This window comes from Balaenoptera borealis, assembly GCF_965194805.1.
Source record: "Balaenoptera borealis genome assembly, chromosome: 18".
Lineage (NCBI taxonomy): Eukaryota > Metazoa > Chordata > Mammalia > Artiodactyla > Balaenopteridae > Balaenoptera > Balaenoptera borealis.
The window spans coordinates 71201144-71213474 of record NC_138877.1 but is presented as its reverse complement, the minus strand read 5'-3'; the positions used below and the strand labels follow the sequence as shown (position 1 = coordinate 71213474).

General features: G+C 41.4%; 3 protein-coding genes across 9 annotated transcripts in view; 2 read left to right on the top strand and 1 right to left on the bottom strand.

Annotated features, from left to right (window-relative positions):
- Positions 1–5191, top strand: part of POGLUT2 (protein O-glucosyltransferase 2) — a gene marked incomplete at its 5' end in the record, with an annotated part of 22254 nt that extends 17063 nt beyond the window's left edge. The window contains 2 exons of one of the 2 annotated variants that reach the window (XR_014237203.1): positions 339–3445; positions 4450–5191. Coding sequence is in view for 1 of the 2 variants with exons in the window: in XM_082366120.1 (XP_082222246.1) it covers positions 339–410 (72 nt within the window). Of the gene's footprint in view, positions 1–338 lie in introns of both variants that reach the window. The other variant, XM_082366120.1, reaches the window with a different exon arrangement.
- Positions 3313–12331, top strand: TEX30 (testis expressed 30). 3 transcript variants are annotated; one of them, XM_082366192.1, is made up of 6 exons: positions 3313–3445; positions 6892–6965; positions 7454–7684; positions 8464–8515; positions 9039–9244; positions 10094–12331. In XM_082366192.1, the coding sequence occupies exons 2-6, from the start codon at positions 6951–6953 to the stop codon at positions 10265–10267; spliced, it is 678 nt and encodes a 225-aa protein (XP_082222318.1). In that variant the 5' UTR covers positions 3313–3445; positions 6892–6950; the 3' UTR covers positions 10268–12331. The 3 variants fall into 3 exon arrangements, with proteins under 3 accessions (XP_082222318.1, XP_082222320.1, XP_082222319.1); XM_082366193.1 differs by having other exon boundaries at positions 3353–3445; positions 6878–6965; XM_082366194.1 differs by lacking the exon at positions 9039–9244 and having other exon boundaries at positions 10094–10268.
- The window catches only part of LOC309616027 (uncharacterized protein), a 75814-nt gene continuing 69167 nt past the window's right edge, over positions 5685–12331 (bottom strand). For 3 of the 4 annotated variants that reach the window (XM_082366198.1, XM_082366201.1, XM_082366199.1), the window contains 3 exons: positions 9318–9449; positions 6866–7065; positions 5685–6225 (listed from right to left, as the gene is read on the bottom strand). Coding sequence is in view for 1 of the 4 variants with exons in the window: in XM_082366201.1 (XP_082222327.1) it covers positions 9435–9449 (15 nt within the window). In the remaining 3 variants the exon portion in view is untranslated. Of the gene's footprint in view, positions 6226–6865; positions 7066–7542; positions 7633–9317; positions 9450–12331 lie in introns of those variants that run through there. The other variant, XR_014237213.1, reaches the window with a different exon arrangement.

Below are 12331 nucleotides of genomic sequence, written 5' to 3'. Positions count from 1 at the left end.
AATGTTTTACGTTATGTTTTTTCTTGGGTAGTTTCTACAATTGTTTCTATTTTGCTTAGGCTTTTTTAAAAAATTATATTTTTCTAGCTAGTTCTAGCTAGTTGTTTAAGAAAACTGTAGTTTTTCTGTCCTGTACCCAACTACATACTGCACTATTTTATCAGATCTAATAAACTTCACTTGATTTTCTCAAAGAATCATATCTGAAAATAATGACAGGGTATCTTCTTTACCATATTTATAATTTTATTTATTTTCCAGCCTTATCGCATTGAGTGGGACTTCTAGCACAATGTTGAATAATTGTGGTGATAACAAACATTCTTATCTTGTTTCAGACTTCAGCGGTGCATTCGTCAGGGTCCTCCAGAGAAACAACCATTAGGTTGTGTGTATACAGAGAGATTTAAGGACTGGCTCATGCCTGATTATGAAGGCTGGCAAGTCCACAATCTGTGGTTCAAGTCTGAAGGCCGTCAGGCTGGAATTCTAGGCAAGACCTATGTTGCAGTTCAAAGCGGAAGGCTGTCTGCTGGCAGAATTCCCTCTCACACTGGGGATGTCAGTCTTTTGTTCTCTTCAGTTCTTTGACACATTATGGAGGGCAACTGACTTCATTCATTATGGAGTCCACTGATTTCAATGTTAATCTCATCCCACAGCATACAGAAAATCCAGAGTAATATCTGGCCACATATCTGGGCCCCTTGGTCCAACCAAGTTCACACATAAAAGTAACCATCACAAATGGATTTTATTCAACAAGTATTTATTAATCACCTAATATGTGCCAGACATTGTATTAGTTTCTGGGCATACAACAGGGAACAGTCACTATCTCTTCTGAAAGAAGAATGAAATAAACCAGTAAAAATAAATAAATTAGCAGCACAATTAAGGACTGATAAATAAAACCAGTTATTACAGAGAGAAAGTGGGCTGGGTGGTGGTGACTACTTTAGACTGGGTGACCAAAGATGCTACTGTTTTCACTGTTAAGCAAAATGTTTGTTATGATTTATGATAAACAACCACTATTAAAATACGAAATTTCCAATTACTAACTTATTAAAAAGGAAGAGCATTAAAATCTTATTAAATGCTTTTTAGGCATCTATTTAAATGTTTGAGTTTTATTTTAATTTGTTTTTGTTATATTAATTCATAATGAATTACATTAATAGTGTTCTAATTTTGAAACATTGTAAAAACTCCATTATAAAAACTCTAATACATCTAATTATGTATTATTCTTTAAATCCATGGATGGATTAATTGTGCTAATATTTGGCTAAATCTGGCCCACCACTTTTGTACAGCCTGCAAGCTAAGAATGATTTTAACATTTTTAAATGGTTGAAAAAAATCAAAAGAATAATAATAATGATGATGGTGACATGTGAAACTCATCTGAAATTGAAGTTTTGGTGTCTACAAATAATGTTTTGTATTACTCTCCTACTGCTGCTGTGACAAGGTACCACGAATTTAGTGGTTTAAAACAACACAAATTTATTCTCTTATAGTTCTGGATTTTAGAGTCTGAAATCAGTGTTTCTGGGATAATGTCAAGGTGTTCATGGGGCTGAGTCCCTCCTGAGGCTTAGGGCAGGATGCCTTTTCTGGCTTCCAGGGGCGCATTTCTTACATTTCTTGTCTTGTGGCCCCTTCCTGCATCTTCCCAGCCAGCAGCTTAGGGTCTTCAAATCTCTCACTGCTTCTGTCGTCACGCTGCCTTCTCTCTCCCTGAGTGTTATAACGGTGTTATTCATAATAGTCAAACAGTGGAAAGAATCCAAATACCCATCGACTGGCAAATGGATAAACAAAATGTGGTTTACCCATAAAACTGAATACAATTCAGCAATAAAAAGAAATGAGTTATAAGAGGGAATAAAGTACTATTACATGCTACAGTATGGATGAATCTTGAAAACATGATTCTGAGTGAAAGAAGCTAGCCATAAAAGACCAAATATTGCAGGAAATGCCCAGAAAAGGCAAATCTACAGACAGAAAGTAGGTTAGTGGTAGTCTGGGTTTAAGGGTAGAAGGCAATGAGCACAGTTTTCTTTTGGGGGTGATGTAATGTTCTTAGATTATGGTGATAGCTGCCAATGGTTATAAATTTACCGAAAGGCACTCTTAAAGTGAGTGGCTTTTATGGCACGCAGATAAAGCCGTTTTTTAAAATCTGAGCTAGAAAATTAGGAGACACGTAGAGAAACGTTCATTAATCCTCTGTAATGCGCGAAAACGCTTGAGATAAATGACCATCAGTGGTTTTCTGCATTGTTATCTCCTTACTCGGGCTGCGACAGAAAAGAGGGCGGGTCCTAACAGCCCTGGGCTTGGGGAAGATTCATTCATCTGAGACGTATTGATTTGCCAGGAATTCTTCCATACGCGGGAGATTCAAGACGAAATAACAACGACAATAAAGACCCCTGCCTTCGGTCCGGGAAGGAGACAAATTAACAGTCTGTTCGGTGACCGGGGTGGAAGGATGATACATGGAAGGTCTTTGGTGGAAGGACCAAGGTGCGCGTGAGGCGCTTAGAAAAGGCCTCACTGAGAAAATGGCAAGTTGAGCGAAGACCCCAAGGAGTTGCAACGGTAGCCACTGGATCTCTCCGAGAGGAGGGAGGACCAGGACAGAAGCCCTGTCGTGAGGCCTCGCCTGGTGGGTTTGGGTGTGAGGGGAGTGAAGAGGCCCTGGCGTCTAGAGCCGAAGGAGCCGGGGAAACTAGACGAGTAGGAAACGGGTAAGAGGGGAAGCGACCGATCGTATGAAACCTTGGTCTCTGCAAGGCCTTTAGCTCTGATTACGGGCGAGACGGGAAGCCTTTGCAAAAAGCGTTGAGTTGAAGGTGCACCTTTCAATGGGGTCCAGCTGGCCACTGCGTCGATAAGTAGCGGAAAGGTGGCGGGCGGGCGTGGGAACGAGAGGCCCTACGGCCGACCCTTTCAATAATCCGGACAAAGACGGTGGTGGGGCTCGGGCGGGTCTGGTGTTAGCGTGAGAAGTGGTTGGATTCTGTACATATTTGCCAGTCGAACAAGCGGGGTCGCTGGATTGACTGCGGGGTGTGTGAAAAAGAGAACAATCAGAGCTGACCCCGCGTTTTTTGGCCCGTGCAACTGCTGGAATGGAGTGGCTGGGACGGGGAAGGGTCCTGAGCGGACGCAGTCGGAGCTGAAGCAGCGACAGGTGGCGGCACGTCAGCGCCCCCCGCGTCCCCGCCGGCAGCGGCGGGAAAACTCCCGCTCCCAGCGTGCCCCGCGCGCCGGCTCGCGCGCCCGTGGGTGGGGCGGGGCCTGCGCGCGCGTGCGCCGTAGCGGGACGCACTGGCGGGTGCGGCGAGGCGGTCCCTTCGAGTGTGGAAGTTCGCTCCCTGAAGAGAGTGAGGGCGGTTAGGTGCTCCCGGCCACTTTCCCGTCCCCGGTAAGCGCGGCGGCGGCGGCGGTTGGGGCCGCCAGATAGGGGACGGCTTCCGAGGGCCCCGAGGGCCCCGAGGGCTTCCCGCGGCCCCGCCTGAGGCGTCTCGGGCTCGCGGCCGTCGCCCCTCAGGGGCTGTTGGGCGGCTCTGTGAGGCGTTCGGCGTTGGTTCGGTCTCGCGGGCCGCGGCCGCTGGCGGCCGGCCGGCCGGTCGGGAGACGGCGTGAGGGGACGGTGCGGGCGGGGAGAGCCGAGCGGCTCCGGCCTGGGTCCCGCGAGCCGGGCACCGGCGGCCTCCGAGCGGGGAGGGTCGCCGGGGCCCCGGCGCCGGCGGGCGGAATCGGACGGTCGTCGGGCGCCTTTGCGTCCCGAGCTCCGGGAGTGTCGGCTCTCGGACCGCTCGTTGTTGACGCGGCCAGGTTATCGACCTCCCCCCCGCCCCCCGGAGGACTTGAACTCTCAAGGCTGGCGTCCAGCCCCGCGATTTCCAGCGTCCCGCTTCGACGCGGGGGATGAGGCGCAGGCGTTTTTCCCGTGGACGGTTACGGGAGGGGTGGCATCTGACCCCCCGGAATCAGGTGTGATCGCCGTCGCCTCGTGGGCGTGAAAACGGTCGCGACGTGGGCACGCGACTCCATGCGATGAAGCTCCGCAGCCTCCCCGAGGTTGGCTGGTGGCGTCGGCCGCCTTTGCAGCTGAGACGCTGCCCCGTCTGACCCCCGGAGCCCGGCCTGATGACAGCCTGGACCGTCTAGGCCGGGTTGGGGTTACACCGTGCAGCCGTTTCGCTGTTTCCCGAGTAGCCCCGCTCGCGCGCACCGTTGCGGGAGGACGGACTGCGCGCACCGTTAAGTCTGGAAGGGAGGGGCGTTTTCCAGAAAAAGGGCCGCGGCAGCGCAGAAAGCCCAAACGCCCACGGCCGGCAGACGAATAGCAGAGCACATTAGGTTAAGAGGGTGGCTTGAATACGTGTGCACCTAATTTTCCTCCCTCCGTAATCTCACTAAAAGTACAGCAAAGGGATTTTCAAAAAGACGCACACCCACAAGGATGAAGAAAATGGGACAGGAAACGACAGCAATAAGATGCTGGGCTCCGGAAAGCACAAGCCTGAGCACATCGGCTTAATTCTAAACCAGCAGCAGGGAGTGCTGGGGGAACAGTTCTACGGCAGAAACAGGGGCTTCGAAATGTGCAGCAGGTGGCAGCGAAAGGAACGGCGCTGGGCGTGGATGCGGAGGGCTGTACCTCGGTGAAGCGCGCCGGGGAAGAAGGTAGACCGCTGGCTCTCTCCCCGTGTCACGTCGCTGGACACTGCTTCTCTCCCGTTAGAAGTCTGGAGGCTGGTCTCTTGAGAACTTAAAGCAGGATCTTCGAACCAGGGGCCCCAGGCACAGTAACGAGGCTCCCTTTGTGAAAACAGGGACAATGAAGATTGATGTCCATCATCCCCCAGTTTAAACCCCAGAACTTTCTGCAGCCAGTCTGATACCCTTCAGGCTCAAATATGAGAATTCTACACGCGCACGCACACACACACGCGCACGCACACACACACACATAAAGGGAAAGATATACACAGTAAGTAAGTCACAGTGGTTGCTTCTGGGAAGGGAAAGGAACTTTGTGGCTGGGGGAAAAATGGGAGGACACTTAACTACTGTTAACTGTTTTAACATTGTGTACCATGTGCGTATATTACCTGTTCAAAAATGAAATGTATTTCTTAAAAAATAAAGGCAAGTGAATACACCCTTGGACACAGGAATTTTTCTTACAGATATGTCTACACACGTGTGAAAATAATGTTAAGTACAGTGCCACTCATTGCAATATGGTTTTAGCAAAAGATTGGAAACAATCTCATTTTCATTAATAGATGGTAAAAATAAACTATGTACAACCTTTCCTTGGAGTACTCTATAGCCATAAAAAAATAATGGGGCTTCCCTGGTGGCGCAGTGGTTGAGAATCTGCCTGCTAATGCAGGGGACACGGGTTCAAGCCCTGGTCTGGGAAGATCCCACATGCCACGGAGCAACTAGGCCCGTGAGCCACAACTACTGAGCCTGCGCGTCTGGAGCCTGTGCTCCGCAATAAGAGAGGCCCGCGCACTGCGATGAGGAGTGGCCCCCGCTTGCCGCAGCTAGGGAAAGCCCTCTCACAGAAACGAAGACCCAACACAGCCAAAAATAAAAATAAATTAATTAATTAATTAATTAAAAAAAAAAGTTTAAAAAAAAAAATAATGAAAGAAGCTCATTGTATAAGGAAAAGAGTAATCACCAAGATACGTATTGGGGGGTATTCAGAAAAGTAGGTCACCAGTTTATAAAAAGAAGAAGGAGATGTGTATGTCTGTAGGTATATATATAAAATATCTGAAAGCAGAATACTGGTTGCCTTTGAAGAGGGGATCTGGATGGTAAGGCAAAAGTGGATTGAGGGAGAGACTTTCCACTGTATATTTTTGTACCTTTTTAACGTTGGACCATGTTATTGTTATCTATTCAGTGAATGAATTAGTAAATGTTAATGGGAAAAAAGATGAATAATGGAGATCCTGATGCTGATGATATCCTGAACAATAAAAGATCTCTTACTATAGGAAGGAATGCTGCATAACAACGCTGAAATCTCTGGCTCCCAGCATTTCATGCTCTTGGTTCTTCAGGTAGACCCTTCATGGTTCTTCAGTGGTTTAGATGTTGGTTGGACTAGGCTGGACTCCAGACTTTAGTTTTGGGTTCTGGTCTGCTCCATGTGTCTTCATTCTGGAACCCAGGCTAAAAAAAGCAAAAATACATGAAGCATGTTTTTCTCAGGGCTGAAGGCAAGAGTTCAAGAGCACTTCTGGAAATTTGCCATGCCTCAGCTCAGAAGTGGCACATTGAAACATATTCTGTTGATTAAAGCAAGTCACATAGCCAAGCCCATAGGCAATAGGGTGGAGATTTACACTCTGCCTACTGGGAGGCTCTGCAGAGTCTCAGGACAAAGGGTGTGGATGTGTACTTCCGTTGCAGGGGCCGAGGAAGAGCTGGGAATGATAAAGACGAAGGAAATGGGTTAATAGAAAGATGCTGTGAAATTCAGTTGAAGATGGTTGAGAATAAAGATGCTTAGGGAAAATATATATATATATATATATATATATATATATTTTTTTTTTACAGCATTACCAAGATACAGCATCCTACTTTGATATGAATTTTCTTAAGGCATCCATGTTAAGATATCACATTGGCTTTATCTTAAATAACATCTGCCAGCCCCACACCTGGTCCTATAACCAATTCTGAGTGACCGTAGGAATGAAAATAAATAATGTGCTTGTAAAGACATCAGTTCTTAGAGAAGTAGTTCTGAATGTTTACTTTAGCTACTGAGTGTGTTCATTCATAGTTCTTGTGTCTGCCAACCCACCTTTCACAACAGAATCTTCTTTTCAGGGAGATGTCCTTTGCTTCTCAGATGTAATGCACTTTAAGTTTGTTATTCAACAGTGAAAATGAGTCATACAGAGGTAATACATATTTTCATACATTCTGCATCTTCAAGGTTCCTTTTTTTTTTTTTTTTGTAGTCATATGGCTCCAGAGTAATTTTCTTATTTTCATCTTGTACTGTGAGAGACAGCATAGCATTAGTGGTTAAGAGTGAGGACTTTGGAGCAGACTGCCTGAGTTTGGATCCTAGCTAATTGGATATATAACCTTGGGCACATTATGTAACCTACTGTGCCTCAGTTTTCTCAGCTATAAAATGGAGATAGTAACAGTACTTGCCTCAGAACTCTTAGGAATGTTAAATGATTTAATACATATAAAGCAGTTATAATAGTACCTGACACAATAAGTATTTCTTAAATATTAGTTATTATTAATATCATTGATTTTTATTTGGAGGCTGTGACTTGAATCGTGGGTCTTGCAGAACAAACATATATAGTTATTCATTTGTCTGAATAGGCAAGGAAGTAATTTTTGATCCATTTATTCTCTTGAATTCCAGGTTAAATTAAAAATACCTTTTGGAAATAAATTACTAGATGCTGTTTGTTTGGTACCTAACAAGAGCTTAACATATGGAATAATTCTTACACATGGAGCATCAGGAGATATGAATCTTCCTCATTTGATGTCACTGGCATCCCATCTTGCATCTCATGGTTTTTTTAGCCTGAGATTTACCTGTAAAGGCCTTAATATTGTACATAGAATTAAGGCATATAAATCAGTTTTGGTAAGAAAATTTCTTTATATTTACTTATGACAGAATTCTGTTTTTAAAATTCATAATAAATTTAAGACAAATTTTATTAGCAGTCATTTGGTTTAACTTAAAAATCCTTTAATGAGAATTCTTAGAAACTCAGCAGTGTATGAAGGCTGTGTAATGGTCAGATTTCTCTTTTTTTGCCATCAGTTAGTTTCCATGGGGATGAGCGCTTACATCATAAATGTTTCTCCATGATACTGCCAAAGAATCTACTTATGATGTAATTTCCATATTGAAATTTAGGATATATAGTTCTAGGTATTCTGCCTTGTATACTATGAATGTACAAATAATATATGATTTCTGTATTAGAAACTGTAAAACCCCTGGATAAAACAAATCTGAAATTTCTTTTAATCCAGATTACTTCAAGCTTACTGAGTTTTTCAGAGCTTTAAATTAGATGTTAGTATTATCACATTTTGTATTAGTTGGAAGCTTTTACTGGCTTTTTTTCCCCTCCACGATTTGTTCTTTAAAACTATTTTAGTACTTGAATTTGTTTTAGACAGTGTTTTTTTTTTCACTTATTTGCCTGTATTACCCAGTTTATGATTTGACAGTGAAGGCATGACCAGAGAGCAAAGAATTGGTTACCTCTTCCAAGAAGAATCCCTTGAAATTTCTTGATTGTTTTTGCAAAAATTTTCATACATTTCAGTAATGATGAGAAAATATATGTTGGTTTTCCAGTGGAATATTTCATGGGAGAAGAATTGATATTTTTTGGTCGATTTTTCTAGAATTACCTAAAGACCTCAGGAGAATACAAACTTGCAGGTGTTTTCCTTGGAGGTAAGTTTTCAATACTTGTGAATACTTGTTCTAAAATCTACTCATATTAATATAGGAATAGGTAATCGAGAATTAAAATTAATGACAGGAAGAGACTTAAGGATTTTTTGTTTTGGTTTGGTAAGTCACTTCCTGGTGTAACACCAAGATACTTTAATATTTAAATCTAATTTAAACCTCATATATATGTGTTATAACCTGAAGAGGTCTCCTTTTATTTATATCCCTGAATCACCCCCTCTCAAATGATTCCTTCACAAGGATTGTCTTCACCACTTCCAGTATTCTTTTGGAAAATAATTCCTTTTTTTTTTTTTTTTTTTTAAGATTTGACTTAGGATTTAGCTCTTTACAAGTCTGTGGGTATTGCAGCTTTTTAATTGGCACCTGTTGTAGTTAATATTTGTTGATAAGCAATATGGTGGATGAACAGTGAATGAAATCTGATTTGCCACATTATCATCACCACTATTTTATGTGAATGTTTATATTTCAAACTGAACTTAATTTTAATTGGTTTTAGGTCGTTCAATGGGCTCAAGAGCAGCTGCTTCTGTAATGTGTCATATTGAGCCAGGTGATGCTGATAATTTTGTTCGAGGTCTCATTTGTATTTCCTATCCACTGCACCATCCAAAGCAGCAGCATAAACTTAGAGATGAAGATCTCTTTCGTATAAAAGATCCTGTACTGTTTGTGTCAGGCTCAGCAGATGAAATGTGTGAAAAGGTGAATTATAACTTGATATTTGTGTGAATGAGAGAGAAAGAATGAAAGAAACATCTTGGGAACAAGATATTACCTGCAACATTCAGTCTCTTTAAAAAGATGCTGATTTTAGCGACTTCCCCGGTGGTCCAGTGGTTAAGACTCTGCGCTTCCAGTGCAGGGGGTGCGGGTTTGATCCCTGGTTGGGGAGCTAAGATCCCACATGCTGTGGCCAAAAATTAATTAATTAATTAATTAATTAATTAACTATTTTTTAAAAGATGCTGATTTTACTAATGCTAGTTTTTTTCCTTAGTTAACCCTGTTGCTTTGGAGAACCTAAAAATATAAGCATACTGACAGTATTCATCCTCCTGTAAAGAGTGTTGGTAAATGGATTAACTCTCATGTAGAAAATGAAGGATTAATATCTGAATCTTGTGAATTTCGGATTACTAGACTGTACGTTTGGTTTATCATTTCAACATTTAAGCAGATCTCTTCAATTTGTTATAAAATTGACCCTTGAAAAAAAAGTAACTTGTACATATTACTAAATTTTAGTGTATTTCCCAGAGCATATAAGTAATTTCCTTGGGGAAAACATTTTTTAAGAGAATTTTTTTGGCTCTAGTTTACTTAATGACCTTTTAGCATCAGTAATGAATGCCTAATCTGTTCTGTTGTGTTGCTGTATCTGAAAAACATGGACTGCCACTTCTTGCACGTTCCATTGCCTCAAAAGTTAGCTGTAGACTAGGTTTTAATATTTAGTGAATGGATGCCAGTATAGGTGCGGTGGGAGAGAGGAAATCTTTACTGAACACCAGTAGAACATTAGTCTAGTATCCTCTTCTTTTTTCCCTTTAGAACTTGTTGGAGAAAGTGGCACAGAAAATGCAAGCTCCTAATAAAATCCACTGGATTGAGAAAGCAAGTCATTCCATGGCAGTGAAAGGACGGTCAACAAATGATGTTTTCAAAGAAATAAATACACAGATTTTGTTTTGGATCCAGGAAATCACTGAAATGGACAAGAAATAATTGTCTGTAGTTACAAGCTATGTTATTTTGAATACAAATACAGTTAATTTGTTAAAGAACAACATACCTCTCAGCATTCTGAGATATATTTCAGACTAATTTAATGTTCTTTAATGTTCCCCCATTTTTAAAACACATTTTGTGAAATTAATGCCCTTTACAAAGTGTCTTTTGAAAGCACTGTTATAGTTGTATAAAGGTGATGTACAAATATTGAAGGTGGTCTAAATATAATTTATTTTCTTTAATATAGTTAAGTTTTTAAAAATTAAACATTGAATTTTGTTACAAGAGAACTTTTGTCTTATTGCCGCGCAGCTGAGAAAGTACTCTTAATTTTGCAGAGCAGTGTCATCTTTATGAAAGGAAAACAACACTTTAGTAAATTTAGTCAGTTTTATAGAGTATACATCTATTAATCTAATCTTTTAATAAATCTCAAGGGATAGATGACAATACATTTTCAAATATGGGGACTCTGAGCATTGTTTTTAGAATAAAGTAACAACTTGCATTCATTAAATGTTTACTGAAGGCCTGTTATAGGCAAAGCCTCATGAGGTTTGCAATGATTAGTAAACACTTGGAGTTTGGTATAGTGGGGGAACTTGATGTCTAAAGCTGTCTGATTAAGGGGAGAATGAAATAAGGAGTAAATAGTGGGACTAACATCTGTGCTGTATCTAGGCAGAGTTAGGGCACTTAATTTTGCCTTGAGAAGTGCAGGTATCCCTTGGACTAGACTTGAATGGTATTGAGTTATATATTAAAAACATAGGTTCTATATTTCCTGTAAAGAACACAAAAATGTGATGAGGCTGATGAGATATCTATATCTATATCTATATATCTATATATATATAAAGTTTGTAGTGAGCAGTGGTTTTCTATAGTAGGAAATTAACTCCCTTCCCTGGTTTCTCTACTGCCCTAATGTTAGGCCCTTCAGACAGCCAGGGTGGCCTGGGAAGCTTGCAGATTTTTGAGGTCCCTCACTCCTCCTGCCCTGGTGAAGTTAATGGATTTTAATTACTTGTTAATTTTTCTAAATAGTGCATAAAGAACAAAAACCTAGATAACGGTATCTAAATTGTGTGTATTACAGAACGAAATCACGTACAACTACAAAATCGAAATTTCCATGTCACTCAGTGTACAATAGTTACTCACTTTTTGACTGAATTTCTTGAACAAGGCCCTAACTTAAATAGTATATAATTCTTAACTTTTAAAACAAGAGTGATCAAAATATTATAAAAAATATTTAACCAGAGCTGACAGATATAATAATGGTCTATTTTAAATGTAAATCAATTGGAAAATATTAATACTGTAAACCAGAAGTGAAACTAAAAAGGAAAATACAAAGGAAAACTTACTATAAAGCAGACTATAATATAAAAGTACAATGAAGAAATAGATTTAAAAGGTTACTAACCAGCTATGTAATTATAATATTCAAGTTTTCAAATTAAACTATAGGCATAATATGGATGACCATTCAAAGATACTACTACAAATATAGGGATGTCGTAGAAGGTCATTAAAAGTTGATTTTACCCTGAGTTATCTATGAGAAACTACTATTCTTGATTGATGAAGTAGCTTGGCATTTGAGAACTGTGTACCTAGCCATGGGTGGGGAACATAACAACTGCGAGAGAAAGATATGAGTGATACGTGTAAGGCCAAAATAAACATTTGTGAAAAGGTCCCATCTGCTCTTCTGCACAGAATTGACACATCTTGCAGGGAAAGGGTGCAGCTCCTTCGAGTTTGAGATTATGGTCAAAGAGCTATCCTGGCACCGGCTCTGGTAGGCCCTGATTAATGGCACAACCATTCACCTAAATCAGTAGTTCTCAACTAGGAGTGATTTTGTTCTCTAGGGGACATTTGACAATGTCTGGAGACATTTTTGGTTGTCACGACTGGGGTGGGGCTGCTACTGGCCTCTCATAGGTAGGAGAAAGGCATTCTGCTAATATCCTGCAGTGTACAGGACAACCAGCCATTACGAAGACGCACCCGGTCCAAAATGCCAGTAATGCCTAGGTTGAGGAA